General features: G+C 38.8%; 1 protein-coding gene across 3 annotated transcripts in view; it reads left to right on the plus strand.

Annotated features, from left to right (window-relative positions):
* Window positions 1-21,852, plus strand: part of BLTP3A (bridge-like lipid transfer protein family member 3A) — a 62,129-nt gene that overhangs the window by 17,208 nt on the left and 23,069 nt on the right. For all 3 annotated transcript variants that reach the window (XM_055329924.1, XM_055329923.1, XM_055329925.1), the window contains 7 exons: window positions 4,704-4,866; window positions 4,967-5,005; window positions 5,679-5,770; window positions 17,430-17,619; window positions 17,927-18,067; window positions 18,504-18,674; window positions 19,315-19,507. In XM_055329924.1, the coding sequence (XP_055185899.1) occupies window positions 4,704-4,866; window positions 4,967-5,005; window positions 5,679-5,770; window positions 17,430-17,619; window positions 17,927-18,067; window positions 18,504-18,674; window positions 19,315-19,507 (989 nt within the window). The remainder of the gene's footprint in view (window positions 1-4,703; window positions 4,867-4,966; window positions 5,006-5,678; window positions 5,771-17,429; window positions 17,620-17,926; window positions 18,068-18,503; window positions 18,675-19,314; window positions 19,508-21,852) is intronic.

The following is a 21,852-nucleotide window of genomic DNA, read 5'->3' on the forward strand; positions in this document are numbered from 1 at the left end:
GGATATAGATAGATCTTACAGATGTTAAAAGGTATTGAGGGATATTATGAATATCTTTTGTCAAAAAAAAATTGAACAACTTAGATGAAATGTACGTAATTATTTGAAAAACATAACTTACCAGAACATTTAAGTAAGAAATAAGATTCATTTAACATGAATTCCTTAGGGAAATAGAGAAGGGAAACACTTCCTATCTTGTTTAACATGTGTCCATCATAACATTGGTAACAGAAGCTTGACAAAGATGTTGCAGACAACATGAATGTCTATGTAGAAATCTTGTAGCTTCTTAAAGTTACTAGAACTGATATGTTAGCAAGGTTGTGACATATAAGATCAATTTATATCAAGTTTCAAAAAGATTGGAAATGAAGAAGTAAAACTGTCTCTTTTCACAGATATAATTTTTTACGTAGAAAATCCAAAGGAACCTACAAAACAACCACTAGAGATAATAACTGAATTTTTAGTAAGCTTGTAGGATACGAAGTCAATGTAGGGGCACCTGGCTGGCTCAGTCAATGGAGCATATGACTCTTGATCTGAGGGTTGTAAGTTTGGGCCCCATGTTGGGTGTAGAGATTACTTAAAAATAAAATCTTAGGGATCCCTGGGTGGCGCAGCTGTTTGGCGCCTGCCTTTGGCCCGGGGCGTGATCCTGGAGACCCGGAATCGAATCCCATATCGGGCTCCCGGTGCATGGAGCCTGCTTCTCCCTCTGCCTGTGTCTCTGCCTCTCTCTCTCTGTGACTATCATAAAATAAAATTTAAAAAAATAAAATAAAATCTTAAAAGGTCAATATGAAAATATCACTTTGATTTCTGTCTTCTGGCACTAAACATTTAGAAAAAGTTTTTAAAGTTTCCTTTTAAATATTCCTTTACGCCATAGATATACAGATAAATTGAAGAAAAGATGTATATTGAGAACTATAAAACATTGTCTAGAGAAGTTAAAAAAGACCTAAATAAATATGCTTACTTTGATTGTATAGTGTGTTCAAGGATAGGCTGACTCAGTTTTGTTAGTATGTCAGATCTCCCCACAAACTGAGCTATTCAATGCTAATCAGAATTTCATCAAGTGCTTCCCCCCACCCCCATATAAAGTCGCAGGCTGATTAAACAATTTATGTGGAAATGAAAAGGACCTAGAATGGCCAAAATAATCTTGGGAAAAGAGGCAAAACGAGGTTTATACTTTACTTTCCATCACATCCAGGATGGAAAACTGATAGCTACTTTAGTGATTGAGATGTTTTGTTTAGATGATTTGGGTGTCCTATGTTTAAATCAATAGCTTGATGTGTTATATTTTTGCTAAAAGGTATGCCTGTGGTGTGGCTGAGCAGTGAAAATACTTGATATGGCTTTGGGTAGGAAGTTTAGAAACCAAGGCCTGAGCTGTGATCACCTTAGGGGAAAAAGTAGTAAAGGAAGCAAAGTGTGCTTGCAGTCATTTTTGCTTTTGTGGGGGTTCAGTTTCTATGGAGCCTGAAGCAGACTGCTTATTGCAACTTACTGACTGTATCATTAACAATAAAAGTACTGAATTACAGGGTACAGGGTAGTGGAAGAATTGAATGAATGCTGGGTAAGATCTCATTTCTGCCATTTACTTAGTTGCAGGTTTTCCACTGGCTAGCTGGACAAGTCATTTAAGTTTCTGGCCATTTGCAAATTGTAGATTTGGACTAAATGATTATTTAAGATTCCTTCTACTCTGAAATTCTGCAAATCTGAAAATCTAAGAATTCTCACTTCCTAACATTGTGGTACATTTTCACAAAGATGTCTGAGAGTCTTTCTCTGTTGTCTCTTTGGCAGATTGCAGTCCCCTGGCAGAAATGAAACCTGATCAAAATCTGTTTCTCCAGCTTGATTTCATCTTAGTTTCAATGCTCTGTAACAGCAACAGATGGCTAGAAAAATGTTTCGTGACATACTTGAAATGGAATAAATAGCAAGCTTCCATTAGCCTTTTCAGCAACCCTGGAATCAGTTATACCATTCACAATCAGGAACACAGGTGCTAAATAAAGTGGTTTCAGATCAGATCTCCAATCTGGTTTCCTTGTTTGAACAAACCTCCACAATCCTCCACAACAGGCCCCGGATTACCTTTTCACCTGTTCTTTGTTATTACTGTAAAATCCAGTCAAAATCAGTTGAGAAATTCTTATTGCCTTTTTTGAGAAGAGAATAACATGATACCCACCTTTTGTTGAATACTAAAAGTAAATTGATATATGAAAAAGCAAATTATATATCATTATTACTGTTGGAGAGAACAGCCATTATAGTCCAGCAAACCTGCATGTAATCTCTAGAGAGATTCTTTATTCTGATAGCCAAAATTATATAATAAAAGGAAATTTATCCTCTTACTTGGTTATTATTCTGTGTTTTACCTGGAAATATGAATGATCACTTTTCATCTGGGGCCTCATCACACTTTGGGGTAGGAAGACAGGTTCTTCTGGGTTTTGTGCTTTTCCAGTTCCTCTGTGTAAACGCTGTTGAAGAGCAGAATGTCAAGATGCTGAGGTTAGTCTGTAATCCTGGCTGGTTGCTGTTCATACAGTTGCACTTATTTCCAAGATCAGTTCACCTGGTTTCTATCAGAATAGAGTGGGCACAGTGTTCTCTCCCCCACAGAACTACCCTGAAGCAGTCAGTGCTGTCATTTGCCAGATGACATGATTATGACGTTCATAGAACTCTGCTGGTTACCAACTGTAGGCCTTTTGTTTTTAGTTGTTGGCCTTGCCTTTACGCACTTGATTTTGACTACCTTCATTGATAATTTTGTTCCCTGTCCTCAGTTCTCTTGTGACCCAGTAGTACTAGAGAGACAAGAGATGAAAATCTGTTATTGGAGCCAGAGTGGGATATAATGGAAAGGCTTTCTGGGGAAAATTAATTTAGTTTTAACCTTGTCTAGATATCAATTTGTAGACACCTGGGTGGAAAGGATAGAAATAGGCATACTTGATAATAGGGGATCATACGTTGCGATAGAAAGATAGCTGAGGGGTTGTCTCTTGACATCTTGAGTCCCAGGATAATAATATAAGCCTCCTAAACCTTTTTTAAAAAGATAATAATTTAATCCTTGTCTAAAGGCAGAGAGCAGTGGAATCCAGAAATAATAATGATTATGATTTATTTATTGAGCACTTAACAAATGCCAAATATTTATATGTTAGTTAGCTCTGTTAATCCCCTCAGTCCTGTGAAGTTGGCTTTACAGTTTGCCTAAAGTCACAGCAATTAGTCAGTGAGAGAGCCAGGTTTTGAGCCCAAGTCTAACTCTAAAGCCTGTGCTCTTAAACACCAAGCCATAATAAGAATAGAAGTTGAAAACTTCTCTGCTCTTGAAGAATTGATTTGTGCATCTCTTTTCCATCTTGAGCCTCTCATTTTCCCTTCCTTGAATCATCTTAGCTGGTTAACTGAAAACTAAAACCATTTTCAAACTTGAGAAAACAGAAGAATCACCCTGAGTTTGTTTAAAATGCAGATCCCAAATAAATGAATAAATGAATAAATAAATAAAAATTGCAGATCCCTTACTCCCCTCCCCATTGTGATTCAGCGTTTCTGGAGTGCGGTCCAATAATCTGCATGTTAATACAAATATACACCAAAGTGATTCTGTTCATGTGATCACAGGACCATAGTTTGAGACACAGTGCCCTATATACTGGCAAGGTTAAGTTGAAATATAACACAATCTCATACTTTTTTTTTTCAAGGCTTGAAAAATGACACATATTTTATATGGAGCTGTAAATAGATTTTGCATAGAGCACAATGTAGAAATTAGATACATGGTGCTTATATAGTATCATTTTGAGAATGTCAGTGCTAATATGTGGCATAACTTACTATTGACTGTGCTTATGTTTCATTCAAAGTATGTTCCTTTTATTTTTTTAGAGGAATGTACTTGAAAAAGTCCCGGTTACTTTCTTTTCTTAAAAATGGTTTTTATTATAAAGAAAAGTAAATTGTCTTAGTGATTCCCAGCCTTTTATCTTCTGCATATTATTATTATTATTATTATTAAAAATATTTGTTTGAGAGAGAACAGAGAGCACAAGTGGGGGCATAAGGGGGTGCAGAGGAAGGAGAAGCAGGTTCCCCGATGAGCAGAGAGTCCAACGTGGGGCTCGATCCCAGAACCTTGGGATCATGCCCTGAGCTGAAGGCAGACACTTCACCAACTGAGCCATCCAGGCACCCCTCTCTCCTGCATATTAAAGGGTCCTTATTCTCATCTCTGACAGTGACTCACCCTACCATGATTCCCAATTGAAGCAGGGAGGTAGGGTCTTATCATAATTTGTGGGGAGGGGAGGAAGAGACATACAGTTACAGTCTTCAAAACTAATTTTACATTTTCAAAAATTATTATTTTTAAGACTTAATACTTCTGAAGGATGCCTCACCTGAATTTGTGAGCTGATATGGCTTCCCTGAATACTTAAGAATAAAGGAAGGGTTGCTAGAAGGAAATAACAATAATAATAATAATATGTCTGACCTAACATCTTACCTGGTATAGAGACAGTGTGGTTATTAATCAGCACTTCTTTAATTTTCTCTTTTTTCCAAATTGAAAAGTGTTATTGGCTATAATGACCATTTAGTGGATTTCCATGGAAATAATAGCTTCTTATCTTTACTCTTTTCAGGTTCACCAAGAATCTTTCCCCGGACAAAATCAATTTGAGCACCTTGAAAGGAGAGGGTCAGCTGACCAACCTGGAACTGGATGAAGAGGTTCTGCAGAATGTGCTGGAGCTGCCCACCTGGTTAGCCATTACTCGGGTCTACTGCAACAGGGCCTCTATCCGGGTGAGAATGGGGGTCAGAGTGCTGTTGCTGTCCTTGGCCAGCAGGTATGCTTTCTTGAGGGGCAGCTCCCACAGCACTGAGTCTTGCTTTCCTCTTTCAGATCCAGTGGACAAAGTTGAAGACACACCCCATTTGCTTGGTAATGACCTTTCTTGATTGCAAGTAATCAAATGGGAATGGCTGGGATGGGGTTTTAATAGATCTGAGAAAGGATGGGGAAGAGTCCTGATAGGTTAGCCCTTTTGGGAGTGTCTTGCTTGTGAGCTTCCCTCTGAGACAGAGTGACCACTGTCTGGGCTTATTCTGAAATTACTGTGATGTATAGTAGCACCGAGACACAATACCCAGGAGTCCTGAGTTGGTTGTTTTGCCTTTGTTTTTTATAACAAATTTTGCTGTCCAGGTTCTTTTAGATTTTCTTTGGAATCCTGACAGAGAAAAAATTAGAAATTTAGTTCATGTTGACTATTGAGTGATGATCAGCTGAAAGCCCTTCAAGAACAGATCAGTGCATATCTTTATCCAAAGATTAGGATCCCCAGGGATAGTAATACCTCTGTAACTTGGATTTATGTTTCTGCTGTGAGCTAATCCCATGCTTGTCCTGGAGTTCTGCTGCTAATGGACATAGAAGAGGGAAGATGAGGCCTCTCTTTGCATTTCGGTTTGTTCATTCATTCTACAAACATTTATTGTTTGCCCACTGTGGTCACAGCACTCTACTAGGAATTAGAGCATAGGGATGAATAGATGCAGTGTGTGCTGTGTGGGGTTTTGTGGAGTTGCTTAGCTCTCCATGGCTTTTATTTCAGTGTCTGGATAAGGTGGAGGTGGAAATGAAGACATGTGAGGAGCCTCGGCCCCCGAATGGACAGTCTCCCATTGCTCTTGCTTCAGGACAGAGGTTAGTTGCTTAGGTCCCTATTATTTCCAACATGTTAACTGTTCATATCAACTTTTAGTGAAAAATAAAAACTTTCCTTACAGGAATTTTCCAACATACACTAAAGTAGAGGGAATAGTGTAATCGACCACCATGCACCCAAGATCTGACTTCAGTTATCAACATTTTGCCATTCTGTTTTCACCTTTTCCCTAACACTGGGTTTGTGTGCATACACATGTGTGTATTTGAAAGCAAATCCCAGGTAGTACATGATTCCATCTGTAAATACTTCTGGATACTGTGTCTTAGCAGACAGGGATTATAAAGAAAGAAAGAAAAAACCACAATACTATTATCACAATCAATAAAATTACTAGGAATTTGTTAATATTTCTTATTTCATATTTCAGGTTTCCTGAATTGTCTCTCAAATATTTTTTCCAGTGCAGTGTGGATACAAAGAGCTCCATATATTACATTTGGGGATATGCCTTTCAAAGCTCTTTAATTGTAAACCATCCCCCACCCTTACTCTTTAATATACCATTTATTCTTTGTAGAAATTAGGTAGTTTTTTTCTAAAGAATTTCCCACATTTTGTATTTCAGTTGATTGTGTCAAGGTGATATTTTAAATGTTTCTCATTTAACCTGGTAGTAGGATTTAAAGGCTTGATTTCAATGCATGCTTTTTGTTTTCTTGGTAAGAATACTTTAGAAATTGTACCATGTATTTCCTATGGTAACATATCAGGAGGCACAAAATGTTCCTTTGGTTAAGATTAATCAGTGGAAAAAAAAACAAAAACAAACAAACAAACAAACAAAAAGATTAATCAGTGGATTCAGATGGTGATGGCCTGATTTGTACGTTGTGATAAGTTCCTCATCTGCCCTTCACCTCATGATGTAAGGACCTTTGATGATATTTGTCAAGATCTGTTATTTCACTGTAGGGTGCAAAACAGGGATTTTATAATTCTTTTCTTTCTATTGCATTTATCAGCTATGATTTTTTATTGTTTTATTTTCTTTAAAATTTTTGTTTATGGAGACAGAGAAGGCAGAGACATAGGCAGAGGGAGAAGCAGGCTCCCTGCAGAGCCTGATGCAGGACTCAATTCCTGGACCCCAGGATCATGACCTGAGCCAAAGGCAGACTCTGAACCGCTGAGCCACCCAGGCATCCCATCTGTGATTTTTTTTATAAGAAACTTTCTTTCACCAACTATTTGATTACCCTGAAGTACAGTTTGTATGAGAATGTCAGGATAATTGCTGAATTTTTTACCTTTATTTATCAAATGTAAGAATTATAATTGACATCCTAATAATCTCCAAAGAGATTTTTTATGGGTGTGTGTGGGGGGTATGAAGGAGGCTTATCATTTTGAATTTATGTGGTTTTTTTGGATAGTTTTAGTAAAGTATAATCAATACAAAATAGACTACACATACAAAGTATACAATTTGATAAGTTTTGGCATATGTATATACACCATGAAATCATCAACATAATGAAGACAATGAACATATCCATTAATCCTTAAACATATTGCTATTCTCCTTTGTATTCCTTCTCTTTCCTTTCATACCCTCTCCTATCCCCAAACATGGCTTTCTGTGACTATAGTTTACAATTTCTGTAATTTTATATAAATGGAACCATAAAGAATGTACTGGTTTTTGTCTGACTTCTTTTACTCAGCATAATTACTTTGAGATTCACCCATGTTGCTGAGTGTCATTCCTTTTATTATTGATTAATATATTCCATTGTGTAGGTAGATCACTGTTTATCCACTTGTTAATGGACATTTTATTTACAGTTTTTGGCTATTGTGAGTAATGCTGCTATGAACATTCATATACAAGTTTTTGTGTGGTCATGTGCTTTTCTTTTGGGTAAATTCCTAGGAATGGAATGGTCAGGTGGTATGGTAGGTAAGATTTAACTTTTTTTTTTTAAGATTTTATTTATTTATTCATGAGAGACACACAGAAAGAGGCAGGGACACAGGCAGAGGGAGAAGCAGGCTCCCTGCAAGGACCCCAGTGTGGGATTCAGTCCTGGGACTCTGGGATCAGGACCTGAGCCAAAGGCAGATGCTCAACCACTGAGCCACCCAGGCGTCCCAAGATTTAACTTTTTAAGAAACAATCAGACTTTTCTAGAGTGGTTTACTATTTTACATTCTTTTTGCATTTTACATTCTTTTTACATGATTTTATTTATTTATTTTTTCTTTTTACATGATTTTACATTTAAATTTTCTAACATCCTACTCTTCCATTTACTTTAAAAAAAAATTTGTTGTCTTTCATACATCTATAGTCCTCATTTGTCTTGATATTCAGATGTCCTCATCTTTGGCCAATGAGAGCTTTTTGGAGACACCTCCTATGTCTTTTAGAGAAGACCCCAATAATCTTTTTTCTTTTAGACAGAACAAGATGTTTCAGGCTTCTCATATACATCCTTACTTCAGACCTGGAATCTGACATTACTCCAAAGAACTGATTCCTTTTAGTGAGAAATGCTATTTAGAGAGAACAATCTGGGCAAAATGTATTCATTGAGTTGTAATTGAATAAGGACTTTTAAGTGTTCAGTTCTAGAGTAAAGTTATTTTTAAGAGAGAGAAGAATAGGGGAGCCTGGGTGGTTCAGTTGGGTAAGCATCTGCTTTTGGCTCAGGTCATGATCCTGGAGTCATGGGATTGAGTCCTGTGTCAGGCTCCCTGCAGGGGGGACTCTGCATCTCCCTCTCCCACTGCCCCTCCCCCTGCTCATGCTCTCTTGCTCTCTCTCTCTCTCTCTCTCTCTCAAATAAATAAATAAATAAATAAAAATCTTTAAAAAAGAGAGAGAGAGAGAAGAATAAAGATAATATGCTGATATTTCTCAATTCAAATTAAAAAAGAGGATTTTAAATTAACTTTTTAGATTTAATGTTTGTATTTTTGTTCATATGCTGAATCTTGGTTCCTAACAACAATAATGTAATAAATGATTTACTTTTTAAATTGTTTAAAAAATATCAAAACCAGTATTATAACTATCAATACAACTAGATTACTGTACAGTAGATTTCTGTGTGTGTGTGTGTGTCTGTTTTAAACTTATGATATATCTCATAGAGAAGTATGGTCAAATGCTGTGTTTTAAAGTCACTTGAAATCATTTTTTATGTGGTTGGGATACCAATTTGACTACAAAGTAGTTCATTTTTTTTTAAGATGAATTTTGCAGTTTTAGGCTCACAATAAAATTAGAGGAAGGTACACAGATTTCCCATATCCCCTTTCCCCCCACACATGCATAGCCTTCTCCATTGTTAACATCCCCCCCAGAGTGTGCTACGTTTGTTACAGTGGTTAAACCTACATTGACATCACAGTCACCCAAAGTCTGTAGATTATGTTAAGGTTTACTCTTGGTTTTGTACATTCTCTGGATTGGGACACATGTATAATGACATGTATCCACCATTACGATATCACAGTATATTTCACTGCCCTAAAAATTCTGTGTGCTCCTTTATTTATCTCTATCCTTGCCCTCAACCCCTGAAGTCAATGGTCTTTTTTCACTCTCCATTGTTTTTCCTTTTCCAGGATGTCATATAGTTGGATCCATACAGTGTGATTCCATCTTTTTAGATAGGCTTTTTTCACTTAATAATATACATTTAAGATTCCTCCATGTCTTTCATAATTCTATAGCTCATTTCTTTTTAGAATTGAAAATACTCCATTGTCTGGATGTACCACAGTTTATCTGTTTACCTACTGAGGGACAGCTTGGTTACTTTCATATTCTGGAAGTTATGAATAAAGCTGTTGTAAATATCCATGTGCAGGTTTTTATGTGGACATAAATTTTCAACTTTTTTGGGTGAATATGAGGAGCATGATGATTGCTGGATCGTATGGTTAGAGTATGTTTAGTTTTGGAAGAAACCACCCAACTGTCTTCCAAAGTGGCTACACCATTTTGCATTCCCACCAGCAGTGCTGCTCCACAACCTTACCCGTATTGGGTGTTGTCAGTGTTCCAGATTTTGGCCATTCTAACAGGTGTGTAGTGGAATTTCATTTCATTTCTTTATATATAGTGTAGAGCATATTTTCATATGCTTATTTGCCATCTGTAGATCTACTTTGGTGAGTTGTCTTTCAAGGCCTTTGGTACAATTTTTTATTTGGGTTGTTTGTTTTCTTATTGTGAATACGTGTTCTTTTATATTTTGGGTAATGGTCTTTTATCAGATGTGTCTTTTGCAGATATACTGCAAAATGCTCTCACAGTATGAGACTTCTCATTCTCTTAACACTGTCTTTGCAGAGCATAACTTTAATTTTTTAAAATATTTTACTCATTTATTCATGAGAGACACAGAGAGAGAAAAAGGAGAGAGAGAGAGAGAGAGAGAGAGAGAGAGAGAGAGAGGGGCATGGACGCAGGCAGAGGGAGAAGCAGGCTTCATGCAGGGAGCCCGACATGGGACTTGATCCCGGGATTCCAGGATCACACCCCGGGCTGAAGGCAGGCGCCAAACCGCTGAGCCACCCAGGGATCCCAGAAGTTTTTAATTTTAATGAAGTCCAGTTCATCAATTATTTCTTCCCTGGATTGTGCTTTTGGTGTTAAATCTAAAGAGTCATTGCTATACCTGATGTCATCTAGGTTTTTTCTTATGCTATCTTCTAGGAGTCTTTATATCAGTTTATTTTAAATTTTTGAATTGTCTTAAAACTTACTTTTAAAAAATATTTATTTATTTATTTATTTATTTATTCATTCATTCATTCATGATAGACACACAGAGATAGAGAGAGAGAGAGAGAGAGACAGGGAGAGAGACAGGCAGAGGGAGAAGCAGGCAGAGGGAGAAACAGGCAGAGGGAGAAACAGGCTCCAGCAGGGAGCTCGATACGGGACTCGATCCTGGGACTCCGGGATCACACCCTGGGCCAAAGGCAGGCACTAAACCGCTGAGCCACCCAGGGATCCCCATTATTTTTAACTATGTAAGATACAAAACTAAGGTTCCAAAGTTAAAACTATAATACAAGGTATATGTATGCATGTTTGTTTGTGTTGTCCCTTTTCTTACACAAAATGTAGTATATCATAAACACTTCCACATTGCTTTTTTAAAAAAACTATGTCCTGGTGATCACTCTATAGAAGTATATACAGCAATGTTCCTTATCCCCCCTGCCTTTTTTTTTTAGTAGGCTCTATGCCCAACATATGGGACTTGAACTCATGACCCTGAAATCAAGAGTTGCCTGGTGTACTGACAGAGCCAGCCAGGCACTTCCCCTACTCCTTTTTGAATTTATAGAATATTCAGAATATTATAGGGAGGCATCATAGTTTGCATAGCCAGTTCTCTATTGATGTTTGAGTTATTTTCAGGGTGTTTGCTTTTACAAATAGTGCAGCAATAAATGACCTTATCACTTATCATAAGTGTATATGATAGCCTAGTGATTCTGTTTTTTTTTTTTTTTTAAGATTTTATTTACTTGAGAGAGAGTGAGAGAGCATAAGCAGGGGGAAGGGCAGAAGGAGAGAGAGAAGCAGGCTCTCCACTGAGCAGGGAGTCCAACACAAGGCTTGATCCCAGGACTCTGGGATCATGACCTGAGCTGAAGGCAGATACTTAACTGACTGAGCCACCCAGGTGCCCCTAGCCTAGTGATTTTTTACAAAGTTTACACATCAATAAGCAGACTACTGACTTTGAGAATCCCAGAAGCCTCCTGTGCCCTTTCTAGTCCTATCTGCTCTCAAGGGGAATTTATTGTGATTTTTAAACATCATACCTTAGTTTTCTCTATTTTTAAAGTTATATAAATATAGTCATGTAGTATGTCATCATTTCTATCTAGTTACTTTAGCTTCATGTGGTGTTTCTGAGAGTTGTCCATGTTACATGTATTTGTAGTTCATTCATCCTCATTACTGTATATTCTTACATTGCATGTCACAGTCTGTTCTGTTGTAGATGGACATGTGGTTTGTTTCTAGTTTCTGGATATTAGGTATACGGTTGCTATATGGAACTGTCTCTATCATGACTGTGGTGGCCTCTATGCATCTGTTGAAACCCTTGACTTGGGCACCATAAAGAATGAATTTTTCTGTATGTAAGTTAAACATATGTAAGAAAAAAGCATAATGCTACTATGAATATTCTTGTACATATCTCTTGGTATACACATTTCTGTTTTATATAGAAGAGGTGCAGGGTCATAGGCTGTGCATGTGTTCTTTAGTAGATACTGCTAGATGGTTTTCCAAAGTTTTTGTACCACTTTTCCCACTAGCAGTGCATAAGAGTTCCACTTGCTAGCACTTAGTATTGTCTATTTTTTTATTTTAGCCATCTGATAGGTATGTAGTTGTATCACATTGTGATTTTATTTTTTTTAAAGATTTTATTTATTTATTCATGAGAATCACAGAGAGAGAGAGAGAGAGAGAGGCAGAGACATAGGCGAGGGAGAAGCAGGCCCCATGCAGGGAGCCCGATGTGGGACTTGATCCCAGGTCTCCAGGATTAGGCCCTGGACTGAAGGCGGCGCTAAACCGCTAAGCCACTTGGGCTGCCCCACATTGTGATTTTAATTTGCATTTTCTTGATGGTTGGTTTATTGGAATTTTGAATATCTTGTTTAATAAAATATTGATATAAGTATTTTTCCTATTTATCTTTTGGGTGGTTTGTCTTTTTCTTATTTTTTTTTTAATTTTTTATTTATTTATTTATGACAGTCACAGAGAGAGAAGGAGAGAGAGGCAGAGACATAGGCAGATGGAGAAGCAGGCTCCATGCACCGGGAGCCCGATGTGGGATTCGATCCCGGGTCTCCAGGATCGCGCCCTGGGCCAAAGGCAGGCGCCAAACCACTGCGCCACCCAGGGATCCCCTGTCTTTTTCTTATTAATTTGTAGAAGTGCTTTATATATCCTGGAGTCACTCCTTTTGTCTTCTCTTTTTTATTGAGGTATAACTGACATATAACATGATATTAGTTTCAGGTGTACAGCAAATGATTTGATATTTGTATATATTGCAAAATGACCACCAGGATAAGTCTAGTCAATATCCATCACTATACATTACCACTGTCCCTTTTATTTTTATTATTTATTTATTTCATTGTATTTTTAAAAAATATATTATTTTTAAGTAATCTCCACACCCAACATGGGGCTCAAACCCACAATCCCCGAGATCAAGAGTTGTGTGAGCAAGCTAGGCACACCTGCTGAGCAAGCCAGGCACACCTGCTATCCCTTTTATTTTATTTTTTACTTTTTTAAAAAAAGAGTTTATTTATTTATTAGAGAGAGAGAGAAAGCACACACAATTAATGGGGTGGGGGCAGAGGGAGAGGAAGAAGGAAACTCCCCAATGAGCAGGTTGCCTGACATGGGGCTCTATCCCAGGACCCTGGGTTTATGACTTGAGCCGAGGGCAGATGTTAACCCACTGAGCCACCCAGGTGCCCCACCTGTTGTCCCTTTTAAATTGCTCTATTATAATTATTGTAAATTGTCTCCTCTGTATTTCATGTCTTTTTAAAAGATTTATTTATTTATTTTTTTAGAGAGAGAGAGAGAGCACAAGTGGGAGGAGTAGAGGGAGAGGGAGAGAATCTCAAGCCAACTCTGCACTGAGCACAAGAGCCTGACATGGGGCCCAGTATCACAACTCTTAGATCACCACCCAACCGAAACTAAGAATCAGAAACTTAACTGCACCACCCAGGCGCCCCTTTATTTCATGTCTTTTTAACAATTTTTAAAAATTGTGCTAAGAAACACAATATAAAATTTACCATCTTAACCATTTTTAAGCATACCGTTCAGTAGTGTTAACTGTATTCACACCCTGCAGCAAATCCCTAGAGCTTTTTCATCTTCTGAAATTGGAACTCTGTATCCATTTGTATTGGTTTGCTATAACTCCATGACATAATACCACAGAAGGGGCACCAAAATAGTTAAAATTTATTTTTTCACAGTTCTAGGGCTCGAAATCCAGTATCAAGGTGTCAGCAGGTCCTGAGGCCTCTCTCCTTGGCTTGTAGACCTGACTCATCAGCATTTCCTCACATGGATTTTTCTCTGTACCTGCTCATCCCTGGTGTTGTTTCCTTTTTTTCTTTTTAATTGAAGTACAGTTAATATACAATGTTTTTATTGGTTTCAGATGTACAATATAGTGATTTGACAGTTCTACGCATTATGTAATGCTCATCATGATAAGTGTAGCTACCATATATTATTACAGTATTATAGACTATATTCCCTATGTTGTACTTTTTATCCTGATTTATTACTTGAAGTATGTACCTCTTCATCACTTCACCTATTTTGCCCATTTCTCCTACCCCTTCCCTCTGGCAACCACCAGTTTGTTTTCTATATATGAGTTCGGTTTTGTTTTGTTTTTTAAAATTCCAATCTAAGTGAAATGGTATTTGTCTTTCTTTGTCTGACTTGTTTTACTTAACATAATACCTTCTAGGTTCAACCATGTTATCACAAATGGCAAGATTTCATTCTTTTTTATAGCTGAGTAATATTTCATTATATATATGTGTGTTTATATATAAATACATATATACATATATACATTTATATATAAACACATATATACATTTTTATATATACATACATATATATATATTTTAGTTTATTTATGATAGTCACACAGAGAGAGAGAGAGGCAGAGACAGAGGTAGAGGGAGAAGCAGGCTCCATGCACCGGGAGCCCGACGTGGGATTCGATCCCGGGTCTCCAGGATCGCACCCTGGGCCAAAGGCAGGCGCCAAACCACTGCGCCACCCAGGGATCCCTACATACATATATTTATCCATGCATTTGTCGATAGACCCCTGGGTTGCTTCCATATCTTGGCTACTGTAAATAATGCTGCCATAAACATAGGGGTGCAGATGTGTTCTTGAATTAGTGTTTTCATTTTTCTTAAGTAAATATCCAGAAGTAGAATTACTGGATCGTATGATACTTCTATTTTTAGTTTTTTGAGGAACCTCCATACTGTTTTCCACAGTGACTGCACCAAATTGCTATTCCCACCAACAGTGCATAGAAGTTCCCTTTTTTCCATATCTTCACCAACACTTGTTTCTTGTTGTTTTGATACTAGCCATTCTGACAGATGCCAGGCTATATCTCATTGTGGTTTTCATTTGCTTCACTGAGGATGAGTGATGTGGATCACCAATATCATTCTTAATGTTTTTTTTTTAACAGAAATGATTAATTCTAATGTAGTACAGTATACCTATTTTTTCTCTTTATGGATTAGCTCTTTTTGTATCTTATTTAAGGGCTCTTTTCTTGTCCTAGGTATGAAGATATTCTCTTTGTTTTCTTCTAAAAGTTTTATTGTTTGACCTTTCACATTTAGATACAATCAGTCTTAAAACTGATTATTTTTCTTGTTTGGTGTAAGATAGGGGTCAATATTATTTTTTCCCTGTCGGCATCTTCAAATTGACCATGCCCTGTTATTGAAAGACCATGTTTTCCCAACTGCTCTGTCACCTCTATTATAAATTAAGTGTCTCTCAGTCTAGTTTTGATTTATAAGTGAGGTAGAACATTTATATATATATATGTATATTTTTAAAGATTTTATTTATTTATTCAATGAGAGACACAGAGAGAGAGAGAGGCAGAGGCAGAGGGAGAAGCAGGCTCCATGCAGGGAGCCCAATGTGGGATTCGATCCTGGGACTCCAGGATCACGCCCTGGGCCGAAGGCAGGGACCAAACCGCTGAGCCACCCAGGGATCCCAACATTTTTATACTTAATATCATTTGCACTTACTTCTCTGTGAACTGTCCATATTTTGTCCCATTTTTATTGGCCTGTAGGTCTCTTTCTTTTCAGTTTCCCAAAACTCTTTATACATTTGAGATGTTAACCCTTTGTGATATAAATTGCAAATATATGTCTTTTTTCCAATTTTATAATTTCCATACCTTCTTTTTCTCTTGAAATGAGAACTGATTTCATTTACATGTCAGGAATGTCTGTGTTTTCTACATTCAGAAGGATTTTTTTTTTTTATGATAGTCATACATAGAGAGAGAGAGAGAGAGAGAGAGGCAGAGACACAGGCAGAGGGAGAAGCAGGCTCCATGCACCCGGAGCCCGACGTGGGATTCGATCCCGGGTGTCCAGGATCGCACCCTGAGCCAAAGGCAGGCGCCCAACCGCTGCGCCACTCAGGGATCCCCATTCAGAAGGATTTTAACATGGCCTTCATTCTTCTCCTCACCATTTCTGACCTCTCACTGTGGAAGTATAGCTATAATCTTTGGGATATATTTGACAGGGTCTAGTTGGGATTGTTCTTGACCTCTTGCTCACCTAGCTGTAGTTCTTTCCTCTTTCTACTACCTTTGCAGAGTATGCTTGTGTCTTTGAAGATTTTATAGAGACCTAGCATTTCCTTTCCTCTCACACAACATTCACATTTAGGTAGTTTGTGGACTGTATGAATATTTTTCAGCATGCTTGGGTGGCTCAGTTGGTTAAGTGACTAACTCTTGGTTTTGGCTAGGTCACGATCTCACAGTTGTGGGATGGAGCCCTGAGTCAGGCTCTGTGCTCAGCAGAGTCTTGCTTCATATTCTCTCTCCCTTTCCCCTTCCCTCCCACTCGTTCTCTCAAATAAATAAATAAATCTTTTGGGATCCCTGGGTGGCGCAGCAGTTTAGCGCCTGCCTTTGGCCCAGGGCGCGATCCTGGAGACCCGGGATCGAGTCCCACGTCGGGCTCCCGGTGCATGGAGCCTGCTTCTCCCTCTGCCTGTGTCTCTGCCTCTCTCTCTCTCTGTGTGTGTGACTATCATAAATAAATAAAAATTTAAAAAAAAAAATAAATAAATAAATAAATCTTTAAAAATACATATATATTTATATTTTTGGAATACAATGGAAGAGATATATTTATATGTGTATATATTTTAAGATTTATTTATTTATTCATGAGAGTCACACACACAGAGAAGCAGAGACCTAGGCAGAGGGAGAAGCAGGCTTCCTGCAGGGAGCCTGATGTGGGACTCGATCTGGGATCCCATGAGCTGAAGGGTGATGCCCAACTCTTGAGCCACCCAGGCATTCCTAAAAATATATTTTTCAATTTATTCTTTCTAACAGAAGGGGGATTATTTCCAGGTCAATTTTTTTTCTTTCATTTCATTCTTCCAAAAATCCAATTAAAAAGAGTACAAAAAATTTTCAAAATTAAAAAAATTTAAGTAGAAGTAGGAAGAGAGAAATAAAGAAGTCACCCACAGTTCCTAGCACCCAAAGAGAGATAGTGTTAATAATCTTGTCTGGAGATCCCTGGGTGGCGCAGCGGTTTGGCGCCTGCCTTTGGCCCAGGGCGCGATCCTGGGGACCCGGGATCGAATCCCACATCGGGCTCCCGGTGCATGGAGCCTGCTTCTCCTTCTGCCTGTATCTCTGCCTCTCTCTCTCTCTCTCTGTGACTATCATAAATAAATAAAAATGTTTAAAAAAAAATAATCTTGTCTGATGTCTTCCACTATAAAGAGTGTGTACCATGTCTCACCTGATTCTGAACATTGGTCTGCCTCATTTGTTGTAGTGAGTATGGCTTTGCTGAGAAGGTGGTGGAAGGGATGTTCATCATTGTCAATTCTATCACCGTCAAGATTCACTCCAAGGCCTTCCACGCTTCTTTTGAATTGTGGCAGCTCCAGGGCTACAGTGTCAACCCCAATTGGCAGCAGAGTGACCTCCGCCTCACCCGCATCACTGACCCCCACCGAGGAGAGGTAACAGCCCTAGTATTACAAGAGGAGAGAAAGGGGAGATTCAAAAATGGGACTGATTTTTAAAGGATATTATTCCTGCTTTGGGGATTTCCTCAGATATGTCCCCCATTCCTGTGAACCCAAGAATCCCAGCGTTGCTGTTACATCTTTTCTTCTCTCAGGGATCTCTGATCTATTATATTCTATGGTAGCATCCCAACTGAGAATGGTGGGAGTTCCTGCTTTGCTCATCTTTTCCCCTTGGACTTCCTGCTTCTTGGTTAATTTCTTCCATAGAATTAAGGGATTTTACCTTTTTTCCTTCTAGGTTTTAACATTTAAGGAAATAACTTGGCAAACACTTCGCATTGAGGCAGATGCTACAGACAATGGTGATCAGGATCCAGTTACCACTCCACTAAGGCTTATTACCAACCAAGGCAGGATCCAAATAGCCCTCAAGAGAAGAGTGAGTATGTTTTCTGACTCCATGAAAACTTCCATCTTTTATTCTCTTAGATAGCCTGGGAGTTGGTGTTCTTTCCTTTTTGAATAATATTGGCTCCAGGAATAACCATCGAAAGGGGCAGACCTGTAATTCAATGTTGTACAGAACGTTTCTGTGAACATTTGCACCTCCTTGTCACCTGAATTTTGGAAACCACAAATTTTACCCATATATAGGGACTGTGACATAGGTACCTTGCAGTTGACTACTGTTGTTTCTTGTTAATCCAGAAAACATTAGTAGTTTTGTAAGAAATTGACTCTCCATAGTGTTTCCTGCTTTCCTTTCATGTTCTGGGGATTGAAAAGCCATTTCTGGAATTAACTGGGCAATCATCACATGGAGGAGTTGGAATGAGACCAGATGTTGAACCCCATGTTTTATGTGGCCCCTTCAGACCAAAGATTGCAATGTGGTAGCCTCCAAGCTGATGTTCCTGTTGGATGACCTGCTGTGGGTGCTAACTGACTCACAGCTCAAAGCTATGATGAAGTATGCAGAGTCGCTGAGTGAGGCCATGGAGAAGTCAGCCCAGCAGAGAAAGAGCCTGGCCCCTGAACCTGTACAGGTTAGAGGCAAAATAGATACCCTTGGTGGGGCTAGGGAGATGGTAGGCCAGACCTAATTCATGTTCATGCCAACGTAAATGGTGTTGATACTTTATTTGGGGCATTTGTCATTGGAATAGGCTTTGTTATGCTTCTAATTTATTCATTTATTCTGTTCATTGGGTACCTCCAGTGTATTAACTATATAGTACTAGCCACTGGGAAGGAAAAGTAGAATAAGCCTCTTATTCCTGTCCTTGGAGCTCTCACTGTCTTAAAATATGGACTGTACACAAGTTATTACAATAGGAGGTAGTAAGTGCTGTGTTATAGGTAGACACTATGCCATGAGAGCACAAAGAAGAGGGACCTCACTACACAGGCTTAGCATCAGTCAGCTAAGTCCTGGGGGAGTTTGGGGGGCAGTTCAAACCTCAGAACAGTACTCTGACTTGAGTTACTAGACTAATTATAATTAGGCTTTTTGGAGTTTGGGTTATTTAGGTGGGACAGACCTAAGTGAGCTACCAGGTGAATAGTTATGAAAGGGAGGGGGCATATTGCTAAGTTGTGGCTTTCTTTAGCCTGAGCTAAAGCTTAAGAAAGCCTGTGCGGAGCCTCTCTGGGTTTGGACTTCTTGTTTTTCTCTGTCACATGTAGATCACCCCACCTGCTCCCAGTGCCCAGCAGTCCTGGGCCCAGGCATTCAGTGGTGGCCAGGGCAGCAGCAACAGCAGCAGCAGTCGCCTCAGCCAGTATTTTGAGAAATTTGATGTGAAAGAGTCTTCCTACCATCTGCTCATCTCCCGCCTGGATCTGCACATTTGCGATGATAGCCAGTCCCGAGAGCCAGGTACCCTGTCAGTTCTGAGCCTGGGCTGCCTGGTCTATCAGCTCCTTCAGCTCCAGACAAAGCTTTGGGATGGAAGGTTCTTTGCAAGATGCTGTGGAGTAATTTAGTTGGCTTCCCTTAATTCCAGGCATTCCTTGGGCCTCAGTCCTTGTGGCACCTCTGTCTGTTGATGTGAGGTAGTGCTTACAGCATTTAGGGTGTAGTGGGACCACTGGTAATACTTAATGAGATACAGAGGCCAGCACTCTCCCAGGCTTCACTAAGTCAGAATCTTCAGGGGCAGACCTCAAGCAGTGTATACATTTTTTTCTCCCCAGTGTGTCTTGGGCAATGCTGAACACTGGTTTAACCTTGTAGGAAAGTAAATTCAAGTATAGGATTTTCAGGTTTTTGAGTCAATTTAAGTATTTTTTATTTATTTTTACTTTTTTTTTTTTTTGTTTAAAGATTTTATTTATTTATTCGTGAGAGAGACAGAGAGAAAGAGAGGCAGAGATACAGGCAGAGGGAGAAGCAGGCTCCATGCAGGGACTCGATCCTAGGCTGAAGGTGGCACCAAACCGCTAAGCCACTGGGACTGCCCCAATTTAAGTATTTTTTTTTAAAAGATTTTATTTATTAATTTGAGAGAGACAGAGAGAAAGAGAGAGAATGAGCAGGGAGGAGGAAGGGACAGGGAGAGGGAGAAGTAATTCCCTGTTGAGCAGGGAGCCTGACACAGGGCTCAATCCCAGGACCCCAGGACTCCAGTACTATGACCTGAGCTGAGGGCAGAGGCTCAACTGACTGAGCCACCCAGGTGACCCCAATTTAAATATTTTTCATGTGTAAATGCCCTCTTCCCAAGCAGAAAGGTTATGTTGTATTCTCTTCATGCTTTTACATTCATTAGGGCAGTTAGTATTACATACACATATATGTTTATTCAAAGTGAGAAAGGAATTGACTAATTTTTTTCTTTCATGAACCTTGGGAAAATCACCTAACCTCCTGCTTAACCTCTTTGAGTTTCTTCATTTGTGAACTTGAGTTAAATCATATCTGACTCCTTTACTGCATTGGTTGTCGGTCTCAACTGAAATAATATACTGAATTTGGGGGACCTTAATTATAGTCACATATCGGTATTATTATTCTTTTGCTGCCTGTTCCTTTAATACTCTGTCTATATTCCCTTTGTTTGTTTGTTTGTTTGTTTATTTATTTATTTATTTATTTATTTATTTATTTATTTATTTAAATTCAATTTGCCAACATATAGTATAATACCCGGTGCTCATCCCATCAAGTTATAGTCCCTTTATACTCCCCTTTGCACCACCTTTTGGCTTGAGATGCTCTCATGTGGTAGATTTTTTTTCTTGTGCTGCCTTATCCTTTCTGAAGGTTATGTCTGCCTCTTAATGACACCTATACTATTTCCTTGGGGGATCTTACCTTTCCTTTCTGGGGCTTCAGGCAGCATTGTCTCTCTTGCTTAGCTATTCCTTGGTGTTGAAGTGACTTCAGTCCCAATCTACTCCCACTCTGAGAGAGCTAAAAGAAGCAGTGACAACATAGATTGCTTTTGTGACTACAAGAAATAAATTGCTCACTGGTTTGCCACCAGTTATTTTGGAAGTTCTTTCCTAAAATGATTATTATTTTGTTTGGTTGTTTTTTCCAAGTGTAACTCCAAAGGCTTTGGGTTTTTTCTCTTGTTTTATCTTGAATCCTTTCAGAGGTCTTTATTAAGAGTATATTGTTAAGAGTTTTATCCTTTTGGGATGCATAGGTGGCTCAATGGTTGAGCATCTGCCTTTGACTCAGGGTGTGATCCCCAAGTCCTGGGATCAAGTCCCGCACTGGGCTCCCGGGAGAGAGCCTATTTCTGTCTCTGCCTATGTATTTGGCGCTCTCTCTGTGTCTCTTAGAATAAATAAATAAAATCTTAAAAAAAAAGTTTTATACTCTTTCTTGATGGAGAGGTATTGAGCACTGTCCTCTTCATATGGCCAGGACCCATAATCCAAAGGAAGATGTGAATGATTAGCCTCTCCTGCAGCCCTCATATATTTATTTATTTATTAAACTAAATTTCTCTACTTGGTGGATTTAGGGAATTTTTGAATGAGATATTTTTAGGTATGGGGATAACTCCCAACCTACCTCACCAAAGTATGGTGTATGACTCTTAAAGGAGCAAGAAACAGAACAAGTTCTTGTGAACTTGACTCTTCTGGGATTTGGGGAAAAAGGGAAGGGAGAACTAGCTGGCACAGCAAGAGCTCTATAATTCTCTGGAGTTGTTCTATCTAAGATGGAGCCACATGTGACTACTGTTGGCTGATCCAAATTGAGATGGG

Source organism: Nyctereutes procyonoides, unplaced genomic scaffold (genome assembly GCF_905146905.1).
Source record: "Nyctereutes procyonoides isolate TBG_1078 unplaced genomic scaffold, NYPRO_anot_genome, whole genome shotgun sequence".
NCBI classification, from domain to species: domain Eukaryota; kingdom Metazoa; phylum Chordata; class Mammalia; order Carnivora; family Canidae; genus Nyctereutes; species Nyctereutes procyonoides.